General features: G+C 42.8%; 1 protein-coding gene across 9 annotated transcripts in view; it reads right to left on the reverse strand.

Annotated features, from left to right (window-relative positions):
* Positions 1–20,926, reverse strand: part of LOC122556611 (rho GTPase-activating protein 26-like) — a 304,349-nt gene that overhangs the window by 67,412 nt on the left and 216,011 nt on the right. For all 9 annotated transcript variants that reach the window (XM_087995295.1, XM_087995300.1, XM_087995299.1 and 6 more), the window contains exon 17: positions 13,306–13,411. In XM_087995295.1, the coding sequence (XP_087851421.1) occupies positions 13,306–13,411 (106 nt within the window). The remainder of the gene's footprint in view (positions 1–13,305; positions 13,412–20,926) is intronic.

Consider the following 20,926-nt stretch of genomic DNA (forward strand, 5'->3'; position numbering starts at 1 on the left):
GCTGTAGTCCTGGCCACCTGCTTCAGAACTAATAAGGCATAATTAAATTGTTAATGCACTGACATTTGGCCGACAAAGTAGAAAATCATCTAAGTTCAACTATTACCCATAAAACCGGACAAAACCATCCAGCTAATTACACCCATCAATCCCCTGCACCTCAAGTGATCTACATTCAATGATTAATAAACTGATGGCAGGGCTCCTCAATGTTACCACCACCTGGCACAGACTTAGCATCAAGCTCAATGCTTTGCTGGATTCTGCCAGGGCCACTGAGCTACAAACCTCATTGAAGTCTTGCTTCCAACATGAGAACACACAGAGGATTCTGAGGAGTATGGACAGGCTGAAATTGAAAGGATGGCTCTTATGTTGGGGTAATCTAGAATGATGGGGACACATTTGAAGAATATGATGTCACCCATTATTGATTTATTAAGTTTGAGATGGACAGATTCTTGAACTAAAAGGAGGATTGTAAGAAATCAGAAGAAAGGGAGAGTTAAGGTCAACATTAGATCAGCCTTGAATGCAATGAATGCTAGAGCTAGATTAAGGGCTATTACATGTTCCTATGCCCTTTTTTAAAAAAAGAATTTTTTTTTGACTATTACAACAAATACAAAACCAAACGATTCAAACCAATGTTAAGAAAACCCACTAATTACATAGATAAATAATTAACTAAAAAAAAAGGATAATAGAAATAGTGATAACACAGCTTAACAAAAAGCAATATCCCTCGATCATGGAGTGCATGAATTTATACATATTCATGTGTTCGTAGTTCCTCTTCTCTGGGTACCAGATTCATTAAACAGAATTGCTATGGCTATCTAAAGGCCCTTATAAATATGGCGGACAAATCTGTACCCAGGCAGTTCAAAAAGGGCTGCCAAGTCGTATAAAAATTCTCAGTTTTATGATGCACCGTATGTGTAAGGAAATCTAAGGTGACGTGTTCCATGACTAGCTTACGCCAGCCCAACAGCCCCGGGGGATTTTCAGTCACCCACCCTAACAAAATGTTCTTTTTTGCACAAAAAGTGAGGATACTGAAAAGCCTTTTTTTGTGTGCATCTAATGGAAGTGAATTAATACAGGTAAGAGGAGGAGATACCGGGCCCATCTCCACCTCCGTCCCCAAGACCTTCCCTATTTCGCCTACCACAGCGTACCAATCTGCCTGCAGCCTGTGGCAGGACCAGAGTCAGTGAGTGAGCATGCCCATACTCACTCTGCATTTAGGACACATTGGAAATGCTCCCACTTTAAATTTTGGAGGCAGTCTGGACCCAAGTGGGCCCTGTGGAGAATCTTCAATTGCAAGGCATGGGTTCTGTTGCAAATCAAGATCCTTCTTACATTTTCCCAGATATCCTCCCATACTTCAGAAGAAATCTCAACATCCAGCTCCCTCTCCCATACATTACAGACTCGTCCGGGGTACCTTCTCCCAATAGGTGATAAACCTTGCTAACAGAAAGTGTACCCTCAGTGCTCAGCACCCTCTTCTCTATGTCAAACCTATAAAAATCAGTTAGGTCTCTTTTTGTGTGAAATTTCTAATTTGAAAAAAATGGAAGAGGTCCCTACTGGGCAACTCATATTTCCGAGTCAGTTGGTCAAAAGACATCAGTTTGTCCCCTTCGAATAAATCACTCAGGCAAGACCCACCCCGCTCTACTCAGTTTAAACGCTGAGTCCATCATCCCTGGCTGAAATCCCAGCATAACAACTATGGGTGCAAAAAATGAAGTTCTGGAAAGATTGCCCTCACTCTGTTGTAATTCCCTCCATGCCTTGACAGTATTAATGACTATTGGGCGAAGACAATATTCCATAATTGTCTTCACTTTGTCCAAGAACAGCTGGCTAATAAGGGGGCATCTTGCTTAGATGCTTTGATGTACAACCAAAGTGAGTGAGGGTCTCTTCGGGCCCTGTCATAAGTTTAATTGATAGTTTTTGATAGCTGGGAGGCCCACTCCTCCCAGCCAATAAGGTAACTGCAGTCTAGTCAGTCTGATTAGGGGTCGACGTGATACCAGATAAAGGAACTGAACCAGACATTCAGTCTTCTAAATGTTTGTTTAGTAAAAAGCAGAGGAAGTATTTGCATTGGATACAACAGGCAGGCAGAATATTACTTTTAAGGAGGGCTATCTGACCAAACCGAGAGATCGGAAGTACTTCCCATCTATGAAGGTCCTGCTTGATTCTGTCAAATAAATGGGCAAAATTGGTTTTAAATAGCCGATCAAAGATGGGGGTAATAAACATATCTAAGTAGAGAAAGCCCTCCTGTGACCAGCTGAAGGTAAATTAAGATTTGTCCTCAGGGTCAGGCATTGTTAGAAGACCACCGATGGCCTCTGATTTCACAAAGTTGATCTTTTAACCCGAAAAGCCTCCAAATAAATTAACGTCTTGTATCAGATGCAGCACTGAGACTGATGGGTGTGATAAAAAGACAAGGATATCATCTGGATACAATGCAATCTTACACGACTTTGTTCCCACTTATGGAGCAGATATATTGGGATCTCTACGTACTTCCTCCGCCAGCAGTTCAATCACCAATGCAAAAAGCAACAGCAATAAAGGACAGCCTTGTCGACTGCCCCTAAGGAATATTGAAATTGCTTGACCACACACCACTGGTGAGGACTGCGGTATGAGGGTCACTATACAAAACCTCTATCCATCTGTGAAGGCCTCGTCCAAGCCAAATCAATTTAACGTATAAAAAAGATACGGACACTCGACCCATCAAATGTCTTTACCGTGTCTAAAGAGATCACTAATACCTGTACTGAACATTGTTGACATACTTGGATCATACTAAGTAACCTCCTGACATTGTTCAATGATCTGTGACCTTTTATAAACCCCTTCTGGTTAATGATGGAGGGCAGTACAGTTTCTAGCCTTAGTGCCAAAGTCTTAGAGAGGATTTTGAAATCAACATTCAGGAGTGTAATGCGCCTATAGGAAGCACAATCCTCTGGGGCCTTCCCTTTTTTAAAGATGAGAGAACTGGTCATCTCTCTTAGAGATAATAGGAGGCCATGACCGGGAGAGTTGTTAAACATACTAAGCATCTGTCCTGACAACATACTTATAAATTCCTTAGAGATCTCACTGGCGAGCTAGTCAGGCCCAGGCACCTTTCCATTTTGGAGATGCCTCACAGTCTCCTGCACCTCTTTCTCTGACAACAGGACATTAAGGAAAGATTCTTGTTCAGGGCTCACTCCTGGAAGGTTCAAATTCTTAAAAAAAAAGATCCCATCCTAACCAACCCATCCGCAAATCTTTCAGACTGATATAGTTCAGAGTAAAATTTCCAAAATTCTGCATTAATCTTTTTAGAATCATGGGTTAGATTTCCAGTGTCCTCCCTGACCAAGGTAATGGCTTGGGGAGCACCATTTTTCCAGGCAAGGTATGCTAAGTGCTTGCCCGGCTTATCCCCATGCTCAAATTCAGTAAACTTGCTATCCTTAAGGATGAAGGGGTCCAATCGTCAATGCCTCAAATCTTTCATAGTATCCTTACTCTTGACCATTAAATACACTGGGATGCGATCAGAAATAGTGATATTGACAATTGTACGTGACACCATTGAGCCCAAATGCACTGCGGTGGTCAAAAAAAGATCAATCCTGGTATGACATTTATGCAGATTTGAGAAGAACATGAAATCACTACCAGGAGGGTGAAGGTACCTCCAAACATCTACCAATCCCAGTTCAGCACATAAATCCCTTAATTGCTTAGATTGTGAAGATGATTTCTGAGGGCCTTTGGACCATCTGTCTGCCATAGGAACTATTAGACAACTGAAACTCCCCCCCCCCCCCCCCCACAATAATACACTGAGATGCAGGGTTAACCAGTCTAGACCTTAAAGGGTTGGGCCGGGGGACAATGAACACTTAAGATCCTGTATTTCTCCCCATGTATCAGAGCTTTAAGGATGATAAATCTCTCGTGTGTGTCTTTAATATACTCTCTAACAACTTAAATGGAAGATTCTTTCTAACTAGAATGCCCCCCCCCTCTATTCCTCGTATTGAAAGATGAGAAATAAATCTGGTCACACCCATTCTGTTGCAGTTTCAAATGCTCTGCATCAACTAGGTATGTTTCTTGCAACAAGGAAACATCCACCCTCTCCCATTTAAGACAGGAAAGTAACTTTCTTCCTCTTGACTGGCGAGTGACTCCCCTTAATGTTCCAGGTGCACCACTTGAACACACCCTTAGTCATAGCACCATTTCGACTCCAGAGAGGGAGAACTCAAACTTCAATGCAAGAAATCCACAAAACCCAAAACTACACAAACTAACTACAGCCAACAAATCTAAAAAACTTAAAAACTATATACACCAAAAAGAAAAAAAAAAATCACCAAAGGCACTGATTAGAACAATTCACCCACACCCCCCCCCCCCCAATTCAGATGGGCAGCTACACATCCCATTACCCTACTAACCATTCCAAACGCCTTCTTAACTCCTACCAGCTGGGGTCGTACCACATACACTGGCAGCCCGGTAGTAGGGGGAACAAAACAAAACAAAAACAAGTTAAAAATAAATATGTCACCCATCCCTTGGTATAACTTAGCTTAGAGACGAAGGGTAAATACTCTATTGACCTCGAGCACAAGTTAATGGAACTTATTATCAACAGAAAGGAAACTCCACCAAGTCATCTTTAAAGGTCAGCAAACCCGAACAGCTCTGTCCTCTATGCCTATTTGATCGTCCTATTTAAGTCAGCATGTACACAAAGTTCCTCGTTTTCTCTGGCGAGTCGAATAAATGTATACATCTATTATGATTGATCCGAAGCACCACTGGTTATCTTAAAGAATACTAGATCCCAAGTTCTCTCAATCTCTTCTTGATGCCATTATAGGACTTTCTTGTCTTGATAGAACATGACCCTGGAGCTCCCACGCACAAGTGCCCTTGGATCCCTCCCCTAGACTCTGGAAGCTTCATGGACTCTTTGCTTGTGTTTATAATGATGAAACCTTACTTGGACAGGATGGAGGTGCTGGTCCATACCTGACTTTTGTGCCACCACCTGGTGGGCTCTCTCAATCTTTAGCTGGAAATGTGTTGCTGGAAAAGCGCAGCAGGTCAGGCAGCATCCAGGGAACAGGAGAATTGACGTTTCGGGCATAAGCCCTTCTTCAGGAATGAAGAAGGGCTTATGCCCGAAACATCGATTCTCCTGTTCCCTGGATGCTGCCTGACCTGCTGCGCTTGAAGAAGGGCTTATGCCCGAAACGTCGATTCTCCTGTTCCCTGGATGCTGCCTGACCTGCTGCGCTTTTCCAGCAACACATTTCCAGCTCTGATCTCCAGCATCTGCAGACCTCACTTTCTCTCAATCTTTACCCTTCCCTTTTCAGCCTCCAAACTAAGGTATTCTGGGAACCACTTCTCAAAGAACTCTACCGGTCACTCACCTTCCGTCCCCTCCGGTATGGCAACAACACGCAGGTTCTTTCTTTTATCTCCATTTTTGAGATCATCCACCAGATCCAACAAGCCATGGACCTGTGTTTCCATGTGTTGCTGAACAAAGAGACCTTGGAGTGCAGGTTCATAGCTCCTTGAAAGTGTAGTTGCAGGTAGATAGGATAGTGAAGAAGGTTTTTGATATGCTTTCCTTTCTTAATCAGAATATTGAGTACAGGAGTTGGGAGGTCATGTTGCGGCTGTACAGGACATTGGTGAGGCCACTGTTGAAATATTGTGTGCAATTCTGGTCTCCTTCCTATTGGAAAGATGTTGTGAAACTTGAGAGGGTTCAGAAAAGATTTACAAGGATGTTGCCAGGGTTGGAGGATTTGGGCTATAGGGAGAGGTTGAATAGGCTCGGGCTGTTTTCCCTGGAGTGTCGGAGGCTGAGGAAGGTTCCGACCTTATAGCGGTTTGCAAAATCATGAGGGGCATGGATAGGACAAATAGACAAAGTATTTTCCTTAGGGTGGGGGAGTCCAGAACTAGAGGGCATTGGTTTAGGGTAAGAGGGGAAAGATATAAAAAAGACCTAAGTGGCAACGTTTTCACGCAGAGGGTGGTACGTGTATGGAATGAGCTGCCAGAAGAAGTGGTGGAGGTTGATACAATTGCAACATTTAGAAGGCATCTGGATGGGTATATGAACAGGAGGGATTTGGATGGATATGGGCCAGGTGCTGGCAGGTGGGATGAGATTGGGTTGGGATATCTGGTCGACATGAACGAGTTGAACCGAAGGGTCTGTGTCCATGCTGTACATCTCTATGCCCGTGACTCTATGGCAGTGAATCATATGGTCACAAACTTCGTAACAAAGATGTCTATGAGTTCATCGCACACTGCTGGAGGCGAGGATCAAGAACTCTGTGAGAAAGGTTTCGAGTAAACAATTTGTAGGGGCTTACCATGGTATTCCATGATGATCCTGAAATAGACAGTTATTTCCAAAGTTGAGAATAAAACTTCACAGGGCTTCCAAATCTAGGACTGGAAGGTTAGATAGGTTGCCTGCCATAAATATTCAACAAGTTTTGAGAAGATAAATGTTTAAATCTGTGACCCACTGATTTTACATGGCAACAACCCACCAAGGTGAGAGAAAATAATGTTCTAATGGGGTCTCGAGCATTGAAAATGAGGGTGGTTGCAGAAATGTCAAGACTACCAGAAGGTCAGGCAAGGTTGGACAATTGAGATATTGAACTTGAAGTTGTAGGTCAATATGAAGGCAGCCTTTTGCAGTGATAGACAAATAAATCACGCTGTGGATGAAAGTGGGAGTGGGTTAGTGAAGCATGATATAGGTAAAGATCAGTCCAAGGAAGTGATGGGAAATGGCCTTATCTGTGGTGGATACTCTGGAAGTGGCAAGGCCACATGAGCAAAAGCAGTGGCTGCAAATATAGACTGGGGAATTTATGTGGAGGGAGAGATTAAGGATGAATAGGAGGGTGCTAATCTCAAGAGCAAATGGACAATGATGAAATGAGATGGAAGTTGAAATCTCAAAATTAGTTGTTAATGTGTAGATAATGGAGGAGGAAAACAATGCAGATACAGTCGGTTCTGATATCCCACAATAGTTCTGGTCTTGTGCAGTCTCGTGTTACAAGAAAATCACGAAAAAGCCACACCATTTAAATTAATGGGAACAGAATTGCATTATTGCCAATATAGGAAAGGAAAGTTCACATTCTACAAATAAGGGTCTAAATACTTCAAGCGCATTAAAGCTAATTCACATTGAATAAACGCGTGTTATAGCAGAACTGACTGTAGTTGGTGAGAAATGTGCCATGTGCCATAGTTGGATAGAAGGAAGAGAACAAAGATTTTAAAAGAGAGGAGGTCAGAGGGTGGAACAAGCTAAAACGCTCAAAGGAGCAGAAAATCGCACAAGGGTTAGACCGACGTGTGATTTTCTGATAAGAGACAAAGTGTCACTGCAATATTGGAGTAAGGTGAATGGTGAAAGCAATTGGCAGGTAGGAGGCTACAGTATATGACAGTGGCATCACTCCTCTATTAAGTTCCTATTCAATCCACAATACTGATGAATCATCAACAATGAACTCATTGCTTGCAGTGACCCTGTGAAAGCACAATGTGGAGGGAGATGCGGAGAGAGTGGTGAGATCCGACCCACTGACATAATCCACACGGTCAGCATTAGGAGAGTTCGGTTGGATTGGAAGAGGCGGTAATTGGCAAGCTTAGTCTGCTGCTAGGATATTGCTGAGGAAAGTCAGCAAGAGAACATTAGTGAGCACTTGAGATTGCTGCTTGTACTGAAAGCAGCCATGATTGGCCCTTCAGAATTCCAAAACAGGCAGACAGGGAACCCATGGATTACTCAAGAAGGAGTAAAGCTTGGGACAGCACAAGGTTAGGAAGTTTGAGAAGTAGTGAAGGAAAGAATTAGATATTTGGAAGAGTAGAGTACCAGAGAGTAGGGAGGTGAAAGAAAGCATAAAGATAGATCGGGCGCAAAGAAATTATAGAAAGCTTGCTTCAAAAAGGTGTAAACATAAGTCACTTGCTTCGAGAAATCACACACTTGAACGGACAAGATGAAAACTCAGGTAACAGAGATGAAACAATATGAGAGAGCCCAAGGTTAAATTCACAAGTCACATGGGGAGATAATGCTCAAAATTTGAGGGTGGACTGAATTTGACGCTTAACAAAACAGTGTCTATGCGGCAGATGAGTTAGTTCAGAAGTTACTTTCGGGATAGAGCACCAAAGTAAGCACTGATGAAAATACTGCATTGGGAATGAACTTCTAAGAAGTGTGCCAATCAGTGGAAGAGCAGAAAGATGATGGAAAATCGCAGGCCACCTTTAGATCAGGAAGCATAAAATTTACTTCAAGTCAGGACCATGGAATTCCAGCCAGATACAAAGATGCAGCCAAGAACAGCAGTGGACTCTGTTGTAAAGCGAAGGTTGACCCCTTCTGATAACTAAAACCGAAACATGCAGAGGCTAGTCTCACCTTATCATCTGTTAAAGTAGTGTGAAAAGTGGTATATACTATCTCTCACCAATCCGTTGTAAAGGAGTGATTAAATGAAATGAAATCCTTTCACTCACTCTATAATCAACAAGTAGCAATTTATTATTGCACTCCAACAATGAACAGATTTTCAGAACCACTAGCAATCCAAACAATTCCCCTCTAACTACGAACTGCTGCCAACTAAAACAAAATTCTAATGGATTGCTGTTCCAGTGAAATACAAGTCCCACTCATATATAAAAAATAATAGAATTTAGTCTCTCAAAATTACAACTAGGATATGTCTTCAGGAATGCTGTGTGTCTTCTCTGCTGGTCTTCTTTCAGGAACACCTCCTCTTTCGAATTCTTGCATCAGGAATGTCTCTCTCTGTCGAATTCTTGTGTTAGTTCTTTTGTTAGGAATGTTCTCTCTGTGAATTAGCTAACAGTACTGTGGGACCTTTATTAACTAGATGGTGCTTTCTCTGAGAGCTGAAAGTTGTTATCTCTTGGCGGCCATCAGTTGGCTCTCATCCATTGTCCAAATGTCGTCTTCTTTTACACCCTTGCTGACCTATTAATTTCTTACAATAGGATTGAAGCTAGGTTGTCAAAACCAGCAGATTTAAATTGAATGGACTCTTGGTAGCTAAGTGCTTGGTTTAAATTGATTGGCTAAATTTAAAAAAGACTTGTTGCCTTGGCAAAAACTTTGTTTGGCTTTTCAATACAAAATGTTACAATTTGCATTAAAAACACACACATCTTTTAAAAGGGACCACACATTCTTCCCCCTTATCATTTGACAAACATCAAATTCTAACATCTTGTCTTCCAATTCACAAATGCTCTACCCAACTTCGCAACAATTCTCAAGGACAGAGATGCATAACACAGATCTCCTCTGGGGAGCAGAATGTCCAGGAGCACCACTTTAATCAATTTATTAGAATCTTAATTAATCTAGACTCAACTGTAATGGTATATCACATGCTTTTAATTTGACAGAGGAACATAATTCCAGATTTAATAACTTCAATTAGATTTTTATATTACTATGTATCCTACTGCCATCCTTTCACAAAATTGATGTCAAAGTACACTCGCTAATCTACTAAATAGCTGTGGTGATGTTTTACAATTTTGTAAGAGATGTCTAGTTTTAAAGAAATTCTGAAAATTTTGTAATGAATCAGACACCCAAGGATTAACACAAGGAAACTCTTCTCTCCACTTAAATTTGGTTGAATAAAACAATGAATTAAAACAAGGTGACTTTCTGCAAATCAAATAGACAATAGTTCTTAGTAGCCTTGTTTTGCATCTGCCCATAACATTCCCAGATTCTGGATCAGTGGTGCTGGAAGAGCACAGCAATTCAGGCAGCATCCGAGGACAGGCAAAATCGACGTTTCGGGCAAAAGCCCTTCATCAGGAATAAAGGCAGAGAGCCTGAAGCGTGGAGAGATAAGCTAGAGGAGGGTGGGGGTGGGGAGAGAGTAGCATAGAGTACAATAGGTCAGTGGGGAAGGAGATGAAGGTGATAGGTCAGGGAGGAGAGGGTGGAGTGGATAGGTGGAAAAGGAGCTGGGCAGGTCGGACAAGTCCGGACAGGTCAGGGGATCGAGTTTCTGGAGGTTAGAAGCTAGGATGAGGTGGGGGAAGGGGAAATGAGGAAACTGTTGAAATCCACATTGATGCCCTGGGGTTGAAGTGTTCCGAGGCGGAAGATGAGGCGTTCTTCCTCCAGTCGTCTGATGGTGAGGGAGCGGCGGTGGAGGAGGCCCAGCACCTCCATATCCTCAACAATTTCAACAATTTCAACAGTTTCCTCATTTCCCCTTCCCCTACCTCATCCTAGCTTCTAACCTCCAGAAACTCGATCCCCTGACCTATCCGGACTTGTCCGACCTGCCCAGCTCCTTTTCCACCTATCCACTCCACCCTCTCCTCCCTGACCTATCACCTTCATCTCCTTCCCCACTGACCTATTGTACTCTATGCCACTCTCTCCCCACCCCCACCCTCCTCTAGCTTATCTCTCCACGCTTCAGGCTCTCTGCCTTTATTCCTGATGAAGGGCTTTTGCCTGAAACGTCGATTTTGCCTGTCCTCGGATGCTGCCTGAATTGCTGTGCTCTTCCAGCACCACTGATCCAGAATCTGGTTTCCAGCATCTGCAGTCATTGTTTTTACCTCATAACATTCCCATATTATTTGTATGCAAGAAAGTATACAATTCATTCCTCTACTTCGCAAAACCAGTTTATAACATACTATGAAAAGAAACAGTCCAAGATTTTTCTTTCCATTTAACATTTCTTAGCTCCTCATTGTCCACAGATGGTGACATCTTGCAAAATATCCAGATTACAGAGGAGGAAGTGCTGGGTGTCTTGAAACGGATAAAAGTGGATAAATCCCCAGGACCTTATCAGGTGCATCTGAGAACTCTGGGGAGCTAGAGAAGTGATTGCTGGACCTCTTGCTGAGATACTTGTATCATCTATAGTCACGGGGAAGATGTTGAAAGTCAAGAGGTTGGCAAACAATGTGCCACTGTTTAAGGAGGGTGGTAAGGACAAGCCAGGGAACTATAGACCAGTGAGCCTGACCTCGGTGGTGGGCAAGTTGTCAGAGGGAATCCTGAGGGACAGGACTGATTAGGGATAGTCAACATGGCTTTGTGCGTAGGAAATCATGTCTCACAAACTTGATTGAGTTTTCTGAAGAGTAACAAAGAGGAGTGATGAGGGCAGAGCAGTAGTTGTGATCTATATGGACTTCAATAAGGCATTCGACAAGGTTCCCCATGGGAGACTGATTAGCAAGCTTAGATCTCATGGAATACAGGGAGAACTAGCCATTCGGATACAGAACTGGCTCAAAGGTAGAAGACAGAGGGTGGTGGTGGAGGGATGTTTTTCAGACTGGAAGCGTGTGACCAGTAGAGTGCCACAAGGATCTGTGCTGGGTCCTCTACTTTTTGTCATTTACATAAATGATTTGGATGCGAGCATACGAGGTACAGTTGGTAAGTTTGCAGATGACATCACAATTGGAGGTGTAGTGTACAGCGAAGAGGGTTACCTCAGATTACAACAGGATCTTGACCAGATGGGCAAAAGGGCTGAGAAGTGGCAGATGCAGTTTAATTCAGATAAATGCTAAGTGCTGCATTTTGGGAAAGCAAATCTTAGTAGGACTTGTACACTTAATGGTAAGGTCCTAGGGAGTGTTGCTGAACAAAGAGACCTTGGAATGCAGGTTCATAGATCCCTGAAAGGGAGTTGCAAGTAGATAGTATAGTGAAGAAGACATATAGTATGTTTTCTTTCATTGGTCACAGTATTGAGTACAGGAGTTGGGAGGTCATGTTGTGGCTGTACAGGTCATTTGTTAGGCCACTGTTGGAATATTGCATGCAATTCTGGTCTCCTTCCTATCGGAAAGATGTTGTGAAACTTGAAAGCATTCAGAAAAGATTTACAAGGATGTTGTCAGGGTTGGAGGATTTGAGCTATAGGGAGAGGCTGAACAGGCTGGGGCTGTTTTCCCTGGAGCGTTGGAGACTGAGGGGTGACCTTAAAGAGGTTTACAAAATTATGAGGGGTATGGATAGGGTAAACAGGCAAAGTATTTCCCCTGGGGTGGAGGAGTCCAGAACTAGAGGGCATAGGTTTAGTGTGAGAGAGAAAAGATATAAAAGAGACCTAAGTGGCAACTTTTTCACACAGAGTGTAGTACGGGAATGGAATGAGCTGTCAGAGGAAGTAGTGGAAATTGCAACATTTAAGAGGCATTTGGATAGGTATATGAATAGGAAGGGTTTGGAGGGGATATGGGCCGGGTGCTGACAGGTGGGACTAGATTGGGTTAGGATATCTGGTCAGCGTGGACGGGTTGGACTGAACGGTCTGTTTCTATGCTGTACATCTCTATGACTCTGTGACTCTAATACAGTCTGAGGAGTGACATTCCAAATTGAAATTAGTGGAGATTTCTGCAAAGGGCTACACCTCCATTGCAGCTGCTTCTTTTGAGCAGCAGTCTACAAGTAGAAACAGGGAGACAAGGATGTTGGTTGCTGTGGAGAATAAGTTGGAAGATAGGCCTGTTCCTCCCACTTGAACACACCTCCAAAGGAGTTAAGATGTAAAAACGCAATGGCAAGGCCAAAGGGAATGAGAACTAGAGGCAGCATGACCTGGGACAGATGAAGTATTACACAGGACTGAAGGAAAGCCTATCTTGGTAACTTAATGAGATATCAAACTTTTCCTGAATGATGTTAATCTACAACCCTCCCAGGCAAAGCAGATGAGAGAATGTGAAATTCACCTACTATCTTGGTGTCGCCACATAAGTTAGTCCTCTGTTTGAAGACTGTTCATAAAAAAGTATTTTCTCATTTTCTGATTATAAAATACATTGAATACCTTCTTGTTCTAACTTTGTTCAGCAGCCTGCTTGTGTAAAAAAAATTGAAATATGCTGCTCACAAGAAAAAGATCGACAAGTTTGACTTTACTGGGCCTCTGTATCAAAAGTACACAAATTACAAACTGGTGGCGTAAAGCCATGATTTGCCACTTGAGAGAATACAATAGCAAAAGGAGTTACATGCAGAACATCATTTTATTACATTTAATAATTATCTAAAAATTAATGTATGCATTTGTAAAGAGAATATTAGTGAAAATTTATACTAAAACTCTATTAAATCAATTAAAACAGGGAGCTTTGTCTTACTTTGCCAAATGTTTGATTGTTATTTCCAACATGGCTCTGTTCTTTTCTGGGAGCCGATGCACATATTTATGAATCTCTGAAAGTCTCGATTCTGGATGATCCAATTCTAGTAGGAATTAAAATCAGAATTAAAATATTTACATCAACTAAGTTAAAAATCACACAACACCAGGTTATAGTCCAACAGGTTTAATTGGAAGCACACTAGCAACACTACAAAAGCTAGTGTGCTTCCAATTAAACCAGTTGGACTATAACCTGGTGTTGTGTGATTTTTAACTTTGTACACCCCAGTCCAACACCGGCATCTCCAAATCATGACTGCATCAACTAAGACTGATATTTTCACTTGAAAAAATACTATAATACTCATTTGTCACTAAGAGTTCTCAAGTTAGTCGGATGCCAATGCATGCAAAGGGTTAATAATGCAAGCACTCATTTGAAACAATTAGTTGGATTATTAGTTTGCTTAATAATACAGCTCACATAGGTTTCATAAAATGAACGTTGTGATCTTACGTCACCATTTAGGAAATATAAAGGACATTAAAATCATTAAAATGGTCTTTGACAAGCCCAGAATTGCTAAATGCCATCCACACTCAACAGAAAAGAACAAAGAACAGTACAGCATAGGTACATGCTCATCAATTTATCATGCTGACACATGATGCCTTCGTACCTTAAAAATATTTTTTCTCTACATGCTCCCATCTCTCTATTCTCTATCCTTTCATGTATCTGTCAAGATGCCTCTTAGCCATTGCTATCGTACCTGTGTCTATCACCTCTACTGGCAGGGGCTCCAGGCATTTCCCAAGCTCTGTGCAAAAGCCTTACCTCTCACATCTTCTTGAAACTTTCCCACTTTAACCTTAACCCGTTGTCCCTAGTAATTGATATTTCTACCCTAAAAACACTCCAACTATCTATTATATCAATGCCTCTCATAATTTTGTAAACTTCTATAAGGTCACCCCACAGTGTCTGACGTTCAAGTGAAAACAAACCAAGTTTCTCCAATCTTCTCTCATAGCTCATACCCTCCAAACCAGGCAACATTCTGGTAAACCTGTGAAGAGAGATCAAAAGCTCTATAGGACTGAGCAATTCTCCACCGAGAAATATCTGTCAATGAAAAGGGGTTAGATGGTTGTGCTGATCACGTATTCTACATGTGACACTGGTTTGCTTTCCACCCTAAGTTGGGCAACAGAGGGTTTGTTAGTTATGGGCAGCTGGCTAGAGTCGTGACTATGTAGGCTGAGCAAATATTCTGGAGCTTTGCTTCATTACACAAGAGTATTTATGGAGAATTTTCTCTGTTTTATTTCAATAGAATACGAGAGGAGCAAAGTGAACCTTTTGTCAAGTAGTCAACATCACCAAGAACAGTGGGCAAGGTGAGGACACGAGTATATATTTAATATTCTTATAACAAAAGGGAGTATCTGAGCAGATAACTTAAGAGTAAGCCACACTAAGGCAGCCAGGCCAGGTCAAATGCTCCTCTGTATGTGGAAGGCCAGGGATACTTATATTGCTTAAGGTGACTACATGTGCACTAAGTTAAAACTAAAAGAACTGCAGATGCTAGAAATCAGTTACAAAAACAGAAATTGCTGGAAAGGCTCAGCTAGTCTGGCAGTATCTGTGAAGAGAAATCAGAGTTACTGTTTCGGGTCCAATGGCCCTTCCCTACATAGTCACGACTCTAGCCAGCTGCCCATAACTAACAAACCCTCTGTTGCCCAACTTAGGGTGGAAAGCAAACCAGTGTCGCATGCAGAATACATGATCAGCACAACCATCTAACCCCTTTTCATTGACAGACCCTTCAGTCCAACCCGTCCATGCTGACCAGATATCCTCAAATACCAAGGAGCAGATTTGAAGGCAGATTTTGGAAAAGTGCAGAAGTAACAGGGTTGTTGTCATGGGTGATTTCAACTTCCTTAATATTGATTGGTACCTCTTTCGTGCAAGTAGTTTGGATGGAGCAGATTTTGTCAGGTGTGTCCAGGAAGGATTCCTGACTCAATATGGAGATAGGCCGACTAGAGGGAAGGCCATATTGCATTTGAAGAGAAAATGAGGTCTGCAGATGCTGGAGATCAGAGACGGAAATGTGTTGCTGGAGAAGCGCAGCAGGTCAGGCAGCATCTAGGGAACAGGAGAATCGACGTTTCGGGCATTAGCCCTTCTTCAGGAAGCATATTGCATTTGATGCTTGGCAAAGGACCAGGTAAGGTGTCAGATCTCTCGGTGGGAGAACATTTCGGTGTTAGTGATCACAACTCCCTGACCTTTACTATAGTCATGGAGAGGGATAGGAACAGACGATATGGGAACGTATTTAATTGGGGAGGAGGAATTACAATGCTACTTGGCACAAACTCTGGAGCATAAATTGGGAACAGATATTCTCAGGGAAATGCATGACAGAAATGTGAAGGCTGATTAGGCAGCACTTGCTACAAGTGCTGGATAGGTTTATCCCACTTGAGACAAGGAAGGGATGGTAGGGTGAAGGAACCTTGGATAACAAGAGATGTGGAACATCTAGTCAAGAGGAGGAAGGAAGCTTACTTAAGGTTAAGGAAGTAAGGATCAGACAGGGTTCTAGAAGGTTACTAGATAGCCAGGAAGGAACCAAAGAATGGACTTAGGAGAGCTACAAGAAAGAATGAAAAAGCCTTGGCGGCTAGATGAAGGAAAACCCCATGGCGTTCTACACTTAATGTGAGGAACAAGAGGATGGCCAGAGTGAGGGTAGGGCCAATCAGGGATAGTGGAGGGAACTTGTGCCTGGAGTTGGAGGTGATAGGAGAGGTCCTCCATAAATATTTTGCTTCAGTATTCATTAGTGAGAGGGACCTTATCGTTTCGGAAGACAGAGTGAAACAGTCTGTTATGCTTAAACAGGTTGATGTTAAAGAGGAGGATGTGCTGGAAATTTTGAAAAGGTGTGAGAATAAGTAAGTCCCCATGGCCAGATGGGATGTGCCCAAGGTGACGACAGGAAGCAAGAGAAGAGATTGCAGTGCCTTTGGCGACGATCTTTACATCCTCACTGTCCACTGGAGAAGTACCAGATGATTGGAGGGTGGAAAACATTATTCCCTTGTTCAAGGTATGGAATAGGAATAACCCTGGGAACGACAGACCAGTCAGTCTTACTTCTGATGTGGGCAAATTGTTGGAGAGGATTCTGAGAGGCAGGATTGATGATTATTTGGAAAAGCATAGTTTGATTAGAAATAGTCAGCACGGCTTTGTGAGGGGCAAGTCATGCCTCACAAGCCTGACTGAATTCTTCAAGCATGTGACAAAACACATTGATAAAGGTAGAGCAGTGTATGTGGTGTATATATAGATTTTAGCAAGACATTTGATAAGGTTTCCCATGGAACGAATTTGATAAGGCTCATTCACAAAGTAAGGACACATGGAATACAGGGGAATTTGCCTGTCTGGATACAAAATTGGCTGGCCCATAGAAGACAGAAAGTGGTATTATATGAAAAGTATTCAGCCTGGAGCTCGGTGACTAGCTGTGTTCCACAGTGATCAGTTTTGGGACTTCTGCCCTTTGTAAATATTTTAAATGACTTGGATGAGGAAGTGAAAGGGTGGGTTAGTAAGTTTGCCGATGCCACAAAGGTTGGAGGAATTGTGGATAGTGTGGAGGGCTGTTGTCGGTTGCAATGGGACATTGACATGATGCAGAGCTGGGCTGAGAAGTGGCAGATGAAGTTCAACCTGGAAAAGTGCAAAGTCATTCACTCTGAAAGGTCGAATTTGAATACAGGTTACAGGGTTAAAGGCAGGATTCTTGGCAGTTTGGAGGAACAGAGGGATCTTGGGGTCCATGTCCATAGATCCCTCAAAGTTGCCACCCAAGTTGATTGAGTTTTTAAGAAGGCACATCATGTTTGGCTTTCATTAGTGGGGGATTGAGTTTAAGAGCCGTGAGGTTATGCGGCATCTCTACAAAGCCCTGGTTAGACCACACATGGAATATTATATTCAGTTCTTGTTGCCTCATTATACAAAGATGTAGAAGCTTTAGACAGGATACAGAGGAGATTAACCAGGATGCTGACTGGACTGGAAGGCATGTCTTCTGAAGAAAGGATGAGGGAACTAGGAATTTTCTCATTGGAGCGAAGGAGGATGAGACGTGACTTGATAGAGGTGAACAAGATGATAAGAAGCATAGAGTGAGTAGCCAGAGACATTTTACCAGGGCGGAAATGGCTATAGTGAGGGGGGCACAATTTTAAGGTGACTGGAGGAAGGTTGAGGGGAGATGTCAGAGGTAGGTTCTTTACACAGTGGTGGGTGTGTGGAATGCACTGCCAGCAGTTGTAGTAGAATCAGAAACATTAGAGACATCTAAGCGACTCTTAGATAGGCACATAGATGACAGTAAAATGAAGGCTATGTAGGTTAGTTTGATCTGAGAGTAAGATAAAAGATTGCCACAACACTGCCTGTCCTATGCTGCACTGTTATACATTCTATATAAACAACTCAGCAAGGGACCCAGCAATCACTTCCCAAGCTACTCAGAGTTCTAGGGTACACCTGATCAGGTCCTGGGGATTTATACATCTTTATGCATTTCAAGACATCCAGCACTCCCTCCTCTTTAATATGGACATTTTCAAGACATCACCATCTATTTCCCCACATTCTATATCTTCCACGTCCTTCTCCACAGTAAATACTAATGCAAAATAGTCAATTACTAATTCCCTCATCTCCTGTGATTCCACACATAGGCTGCCTTGCTGATCTTTGAGGGGCCCTCTTCTCTCCCTTGTTACCTTTTTGTTCTTAAAATATTTGTAGAATCCCTTTGGATTCTCTTTAACCCTATTTGCCCTATCTCATGTCCCCGTTTTGCACTCCTGACTTTCCTCTTAAGGATTCTCCTACGACCTTTATACTCTTCTCAGGATTCACTTTATCTCTGCTGTCTCTACCTGACATATGCTTCCTGAAGAAGGATTACACCGGAAACGTTGACTTCTACCTTCTGAAGCTGCCTGGCTTGCTGTGTTCTTCCAGCATCCTGCCTGTCTCCTTTGGATTCCAGCACCTGCAGATTTTTTGTCTCTTTTTTTTCTTGACCGAAACCTCAATTCCTCTCACTATCCAGCATTCTCTACACCTGCCAGCCTTGCCTTTCACCCTTACAGGAATGCACTTTTTCTGGACTTTCGTTATCTCATTTTTGAAGGCTTCCCATTTTCTAACCATTTCTTTACCTGCGAACATCCATCCCAATCAACTTTTGAAAGTTCTTGCCTATTACCGTCAAAATTGGCTTTCCTCCAATTTAGAACTTCAATGTTTCGATCCATCCTGTCCTTTTCCATCACTATTTTAAAATAATAGAACAATGGTCGCTGGCCCCAAAGTGCTCCCCCACTGATACCTCAGTCACTTGCCCTGCCTTATTTCCCAAGAGTAGGTCAAGTTATACACCTTGTTTAGTAGGTACTCTGTGGGAAGCTGGAGAAGTAATTGCTGGGCCTCTTGCTGAGATATTTGTATCATCAATAGTCACAGGTGAGATGTCTGAAGACTGGAGGTTGGCAAACGTGGTGCCACTGTTTAAGAAGTGCGGTAAAGACATGCCAGGGAACTATAGACCAGTGAGCCTGACCTCAGTGGTGGGCAAGTTGTTGGAGGGAATCCTGAGGGACAGGATGTACATGTATTTGGAAAGGCAAGAACTGGTTAGGGATAGTCAACATGGCTTTGTGCGTGGGAAATCATGTCTCACAAACGTGATTGAGCTTTTTGAAGAAGTAACAAAGAAGATTGATGAGGGCAGAGCATTACATGTGATCTATATGGACTTCAGTAAGGCGTTCGACAATGTTCCCCATGGGAGACTGATTAACAAGGTTAGATCACATGGGATACAGGGAGAACTAGCCATTTGGATACAGAACTGGCTCAAAGGTAGAAGACAGAGGGTGGTGGTGGAGGGTTGTTTTTCAGACTGGAGGCCTGTGACCAGTGGAATGCCACAAGAATCGATGCTGGGTCCTCTACTTGTTGTCATTTACATAAATGATTTGGATGCGAGCATAAGAGGTACAGTTAGTAAATTTGCAGATGACATCACAATTGGAGGTGTAGTGTACAGCGAAGAGGGTTACCTCAGATTACAACAGGATCTGGACCAGATGGGCCAATGGGCTGAGAAGTGGCAGATGGAGTTTAATTCAGATAAATGCAAGGTGCTGCATTATGGGAGAGCAAATCTTAGCAGGACTTATGCACTTAATGATAAAGTCCTAGGGAGTGTTGCTGAACAAAGAGCCCTTGGAGTGCAGGTTCATAGCTCCTTGAAAGTGGAGTCACAGATAGATAGGATAGTGAAGGCGGCGTTTGGTATGCTTTCCTTTGTTGGTCAGAGTATTGAGTACAGGAGTTGGGAGGTCATGTTGCGGCTGTACAGGATATTGGTTAGGCCACTGTTGGAATATTGTATGCAATTCTGGTCTCCTTCCTATCGGAAAGATGTTGTGAAACTTGAAAGGGTTCAGAAAAGATTTACAAGGATGTTGTCAGGGTTGGAGGATTTGAGCTGTAGGGAGAGGCTGAACAGGCTGGAGCTGTTTTCCCTGGAGCGTCGGAGGCTGAGGGGTGACCTTAGAGAGGTTTACAAAATTATGAGGGGCATGGATAGGATAAATAGATGAAGTCTTTTTCCTAGGGTCATGGAGTACAGAACTAGAGGGCATAGGTTTAGGGTAAGAGGGGAAAGATATAAAAGGGGCAACTTTTTCACGCAGAAGGTGGTACGTGTATGGAATGAGCTGCCAGAGGAAGTGGTGGAGGCTGATACAATTGCAACATTTAAGAGGCATTTGGATGGGTATGCGAATAGGAAGGTTTGGAGGGACATGTGCCAGGTGCTGGCAGGTGGGACTAGATTGGATTGGGATATCTGGTCGGCATGTGCACATTGGACCGAAGGGTCTGTTTCCATGCTGTACATCTCTATGATTCTAGGTACATCCACACTGAATCAGAAAATGTTCTTGTACACAACTAACAAATTCCTCTCCACCTTAACATTATGGCAGCCCCAGTCTATATGTGGAAAGTTAAAATCCCCTACCATAACCACCCTATTATTCTTAAAGCTAACAGATTTTTTACAAACTTGTTTTTCAATTTCCTGCTGACTATAGGGGAGAGGGGGGTCGACAGTTCAACCCCAAAAAGGCGATTGTCCCTTTCTAATTTCTCAGTTCCACCCTAATAACTTCCCTGGATGTATTCCCAGGAATATCCTCCATAAGTACAGCTGTAATGTTATCCCTGATCAAAAAACTCCCACTCCTCTCTTGCCGACCTCCCCCCGCCCCCCTCCCTTTCTGTACTTCCTGTCACATTTGTATCCTGGAACATTAAGCTGCCAGTCCTGTCCATCCCTGAGCCACATTTCTGTAACTGCTGTGGTATCCGAGTCCCATGTTCCTAACCATGCCCTGAGTTCATCTGCCTTCCCGGTCAGGCTTCTTGCCTTGAAATAAATGCAATTTGACTTATCAGTCCAACCTCACTCTCTGCTTTGTTCCTGCCTCCC

The sequence above is a fragment of the Chiloscyllium plagiosum genome, unplaced genomic scaffold (assembly GCF_037043375.1).
Source record: "Chiloscyllium plagiosum isolate Xiang-an unplaced genomic scaffold, Cpla_swu_hap1 HiC_scaffold_16, whole genome shotgun sequence".
NCBI lineage: Eukaryota > Metazoa > Chordata > Chondrichthyes > Orectolobiformes > Hemiscylliidae > Chiloscyllium > Chiloscyllium plagiosum.